Source organism: Mytilus trossulus, chromosome 7, assembly GCF_036588685.1.
Source record: "Mytilus trossulus isolate FHL-02 chromosome 7, PNRI_Mtr1.1.1.hap1, whole genome shotgun sequence".
NCBI classification, from domain to species: domain Eukaryota; kingdom Metazoa; phylum Mollusca; class Bivalvia; order Mytilida; family Mytilidae; genus Mytilus; species Mytilus trossulus.
In genome coordinates this window covers 26,389,079-26,394,899 of record NC_086379.1, presented here as the reverse complement: position 1 = coordinate 26,394,899, position 5,821 = coordinate 26,389,079, and the positions used below count along the sequence as shown (strand labels likewise).

The 5,821-nt window shown below is 33.6% G+C and overlaps 1 protein-coding gene across 1 annotated transcript; it reads right to left on the bottom strand.

Moving 5' to 3' along the window:
- Nucleotides 1–3,649: 3,649 nt before the first annotated feature.
- Nucleotides 3,650–4,503, bottom strand: LOC134726934 (uncharacterized). Its single transcript, XM_063591331.1, has one exon. It carries the CDS (start codon nucleotides 4,463–4,465, stop codon nucleotides 3,752–3,754), a length of 714 nt encoding a protein of 237 aa, XP_063447401.1. The 5' UTR covers nucleotides 4,466–4,503; the 3' UTR covers nucleotides 3,650–3,751.
- Nucleotides 4,504–5,821: the final 1,318 nt, after the last annotated feature.

The window sequence follows — 5,821 nt, the reverse complement described above, 5'->3', positions numbered from 1 at the left end:
TTTTAGAAAAAGAGACTATATTGAATCATTAGAATTAAATTATGGACATACCAATTTTGGTGTTTAACAATAAAACATTACTTTTGGGATTATTTAAACTTACGTAGTTCCTGATAATACTCAGACAGTTAAAAAACTAAGAATTAAGATCTTATGTGTTGGCCAGTCCATATAAGATATGAATATAAAGGAATATGTGTTAGAGTATTTTGGAGTTTGGTCCTGTACAACACAAAGATTTGATCATTTGTTGATATACATATTGGCCGGTGTACAGAGCATTGGGGAATACAAAGATTTTGAAGTGTACAGAGTTATTTCCCCTCTAGTGGTATTGCTAGGGTTAAATACCAGTGTTCCCCAATTTATAAGCTTGAATAAAGCTTACATTCATAAGTAAAAGAAACAAATCAGGGTAATTATTCTAATCAAAACTTTCATCACATGACTTGTACATACATATATCTCAGTGGCGGATCCAGAGGGGGGGTTCCGGGGGTGCGCACCCCCCTTTATTTTTGCCGATCAATGCATTTGTATCGGGACATATGTTTTGCACCCCCCCCCCCCCCCTTTTGCCCTGGGTTAGCACCCCCCCCTTTCGAAAATTCCTGCATCCGCCCCTGTATCTGTATGTTGTTTAAGTTGTTCATGGATTTATGTTTATTTTAATTTTGATAGAAGTAATCACTGAAAATCATCACTGCACAATACTATCAAATTAGTAGAATAGGTTGCAGCAATTTATATACCTACTTTTTATCTGCCATTTTATGAATATTGATTTATAATATTTTACTCATTAAATGATGAAACTATTGTCTTGTCTCTTTAATGACCATCATAGTATGTAAAAATGCTGAGATCAGCACTATTTGCCATATCCTGAGTCAATTTTAAATGGTGGTGGAAGCTGGTGTGCTTGAAGAGAACCACCAACTTTCAGCAGGAAAACAGACTATTTTTATGCTGTGGTGTTACACTATTGTTTCAGAAAAGGGAGAAGGTTTGGTACCATTAAAATGTTTAATCCTAATGCAATTATTTGCAACTGTCCTAAGTTAGAAATTTAATGTCCAGTGGATGTCGTTTGTTTATGTGGTTCATAACTTTTTCTTGTTTTTATATAGATTAGACTGTTGGTTTTCCAGTTTGAATAGATTGACACGTCTAGTAATTTTAGGGCCCTTTCTAGCTTTCTGTTCGGTGTGAGCCTAGGCTCTGTGTTGAAGACCATACCTTGACCTATAATGGTTTACTTTTATAAATTGTGATTTGGATGGAGAGTTTTCTCATTGGCACTCATACCACATCTTCCTATATATATATATATATAGTCAAATGCGTTTTGTTTAAATATACTTTTTCACGTTTTTGGTCTTTTGCAAAATGTTGTTTGTGCTGTTTTTAGATCCTTCTACAACGAAATTTGTTTGACATGCACACGTATAAAAATTGCGGTTTTTATCCAACGCAATCATAGGTTTGAACGTAGTTTTCAATTTAGACTCGTATATATATATATATATATATCATATATATTGGTGTAGAACAAAGATTCGAAATTTACAACCTGAGTGTTGTCAGACTAGTTTAGTTATTCAGTTATACTTAGATCACTCAGCCAGCAATGCCCCCTTTTGATTCAAGAAAAACTACACTTGACCATCAAAAGGAGATTAATGTCAGGCCTGAACCCTTTCAGGGCTCAGAGAAACTAACATTGATTATGTAAACACTATTATGTACCTATTAGGCAAGAAACTCAACCTAAGTAAGAAAATGAGGTCAGGTGACTAATGTCAGACAGACATGCATCAAGCTTAGCGATTCTACAAATTTTTAAAATATAATTCAATCACCTATTCTTAATACTTAAAAACTTAAATGGAACCTATAGGTCATTAAAACCTGAACGTTAGGTCAAGGTCAAATGAGCTTTTAGACAGATGTATAGCTGTGAACCATGGCTCATATGGTCATTATGATATTTTTGGACAATTTGTGGTTGGCAACTTGTCAAAATAGACATGGAACATAAAAGCTACGGTTCCGCAGCTAACAGACAATTGGACATTACGATAGACCAAATATGGTTGGCCTTTTAGTCATACTACATTTAAATGCACTATTTGCCACTGACATTAAACAAACAACAATATTCAAATAAATACAAATGTTTTACTATGATACTTCCAGGTTTATCTTATAAAAACAACTGCTTTGTTGGCACTGGGGTTGGAAATAAAAACAAGGCTCGAACTGTCCCTCATTAAGTATGATTCATCAAATAGAGCCTTTGTCGTCAAGTTACTTCAATCCATACTCATATAATACATGTATTATATGTCTCTGCTTTAATCTAGTATGTTAGTCAAGTAGAAAAATAAAGGGAGGCAGAGGCATATAAAGAGATAAATACCAGGTTCAGAACAACACAAAACAGTCTGCAATGTATGGTTCCATTCCCGTGTAAATTGAGTGATATTTATTCTTTGAGGTAGACAGAAAAATATGTATGTAGCAAATCTAAGTCTATACTTTACAAACTGAAAGGTAAGTGTGTATTATATTAGGCCGATTTTTTTATAATGTTTTCTCGTTTTTTATCGAAAACACTGCACCTAGTAAGATGAATATGGAATCTGAATTGCAAGCTTATCCTCTTCTAGCTTTTCACATCACTTTCATCTGACCTTGGTCTCTGATTAACGTCTCTTAAAGAGGAACCGTTGTGCATAGATTTGTAAATAAAAACTATGGATTGTCTGACCTATATTGTGAATCTCGCTTGTGATCATTGACCAGATTGAGCATCTGTCTGATTTAAACGACAAATTTGGTGAAGAGTCTAATGTCAAGAGACCAATGAATTACTAGCAATATGATCTACATCAAGTTATCTGGTTTTTGGCTGTATAGTGCTGTCGTACAGCCTGAATATATGTATTTCGTGATTTATCGTTTTCACATTTCGGGACGAATGTTTGATATTGGACCAACCAAAAAGTCATATTCAGTCTGACTTCATGGCCTTATTCACAGTGTATTTAGAGTTTCAGCAACCCAATGTTGAAAAGGAGAGCGCTATCATTTTTTTTTTCTTTTACTTGGACTATCTTGTTAATTTGAACTTTTCTATTTACAAAACCTTTTTCAATTTTCAATTTTATTAGAGTTTCAGCAACCCAATGTCGGATAGTAGAGTTAGTGCTATTATTTTTACTTGGCATAGGAACTTTTCATTTTGAACTTTTCCTGCATGTGTTTAATCGGTACATGTATACCATTTTTAATGTAGAGTTATAATAGAACACCAATTGTATGTGTGAAATCTGAAGACTATGATATGCGAACCTTTTCCTTGATATGAGAAGACACAATGTATGACATACTAAACCCAATGACATTGAAAGAACAAACCAATATGTTTTCATTAACTAAAACCATTACTAATACCGTAGTTCTGTTATGTAGTAAGGGCGAGATGAGGCGAGTATAGTTTGACAGAAAAATACAAGATATAAAATAAATACTATTTATTTGATAAATATACTACTAAACTATGTACATCAAGATATAAAAACTTTGTTCATGTTAACATATTACATATATTATGCACTATTTAGATCATTTGAAAGTTATATATATATATACTATGTTAAATTGTCAGTAGAAGCTAGCATACTATTGTAAAGCAAAGCACTAAAACAGTATCTGGTAAGCACTAAAAGTTCTAAAAGACAGTTATTTACACTCTGAAACCTTTGTTACTACTGGCAGATGACTTCTGTTTGTTGCTAGACTTTGGGCAATGGCGAATAGTGTGCGCGTTGTCACCGGTAGCTCCACATGTTGGACACGTGTACTTCCTAAGGATGGGACAAGCTACTTTACCACGATTGTCTTTCAACACATGAGAAGTGTACCACTCACGGACCTCGCCGTTTCTTTTACAGAGGACACAGTAGGAGTCATCGATCTCAGCATTCTCTGGATCAAAGGCTGTTTGTTGAGTGTGTGTTTCTGGCAGCTTTCCAGATGGGTTGTACACAGAAAAGTCTGGTGGTGGCTGAACTAATGTTGAACGCCAGAGATCTTGTGCGTTTGGTCTTTTGACAACTGACGAGAATGCGCTTGGTGCTGGTAGACCTGGTAGACCTGGAGGTGGCTGAATTGTTGGCACTGGTGGCATCACTTGGCTATGTACATTGTACGGCATGTGTGCGTTGTTGCTTTGGACGTTAACGTGTTGCAGGTAAGATGTGACTTCTTGCAGACTGGTCAGTGCTTCAATGTTGGACATGAGTACATCAGCAGTTGTTGGTGGTACTGAGTCATAAGACATGGTACTGGTAGTAGACTGAGTCTCTATGTAGTCCATTGGCATAATGTCTAGAAGATCTGCTGAGTGGTCAATCATTGGTGGCTCTTTGTCTCTAGGATCTTGACCGGCACTTAGCATGGTACTAAGGTTCAAGTAATCAGTTGACCAAGTGTAAGACATTTTGAACAGTTATGAAAATATTTGGTAAAAATTTCTTTTTATTACAAATTTTGAGAAATTACTGACCAATTAAGAATTTGTTATTACAGTGAAGCCATTTGTTAGAATTCTATTGGACTATTTTAATTTTGAATAATAATTAGGATTAACGATTATCCTAATAATGCACTAAGGCTCCGCCCATTGTTGTTTTAAGCTTTCCAAATTACAAACCATGAAAATCCATGGTAAAAAAACGTTTCTGCAAATTAAAAAAAAAAGTAAAAAATAAAATCTTATATCTATGACTTATTTTCTGTGATTTCTGTGATTCTTATTAAATAAAGTAAAACTGCTAAAATGTTTTCTCTAGTGTATTTTAACCTGATAAATTCATTCAGTATTGATATAATTTGTCTGCATGGCTTTGTAAAATAACAGTTAAAATATCCCCCCCCCCCCCCTTCCCAAAAAAAAAGAAGGGCATCGTATGTATCTCAAAAACTTGAGGTTTGGGTAAAATGTGGAATTAGTAAGCAATTGAGAATTTTTATTTACCAAGATTTTTCATATTGTACAAGTTTCTATTGATACTCTTGAAAATTTCAATTTTGTTTCAAGAAGAATTCAAAAGTACATTGAGCGAATATTTTAGTCACAAAAAGAAACATAGATATATACATATAGCACGAGTAAAGTCTATCTATATAAACACAAAATATAGAAATATACCAAGCCAGATTTGTTTCTAGAACTTTTATTCAAAAATATTTCTAATTTATTTAGATTATTTCGAAAGAGTTTCTAACAAAAGGATAATCAATCTTTGCTTTGAATGATAAAAATCAAGTAGGAATAAATACGATCTCAAACATTGTTAATTCTATGTGACTGCATATAAAGTGATAATGGGATGCATCTCCAATGACATAATTTATCATCGCAAGTTGCTTTGTAATAAGATTGTTCAACTATGTGGTAAAGGAACCAAATTTTGTCATTTATTTACTTAAACTTCACTGTTCTTGTACCAGAATTTGAAAATAGTTGATATGGAAATCAGTTGCATATTTCAAATAAAAGATATCAGATAAAAACATTCTCCTTGAGCCATCATTACAAGAGCTTACAACTTCTTAAGTAAGCAATTTTTTAATAAACTCTTAGAGAAAAAAAAAAAGAATCTTAGAAAAGCAACCAACCAAAAACAAAGTGGATCTTACAACATAAAAGTGTCTCTCATTTCAAAAGGAAAACAGACACATACCATAATAAACTTTGTGTTATATGTCTGAAAAAAGTATAGGAGAACTTTTACAAATGTATGGTTATCGA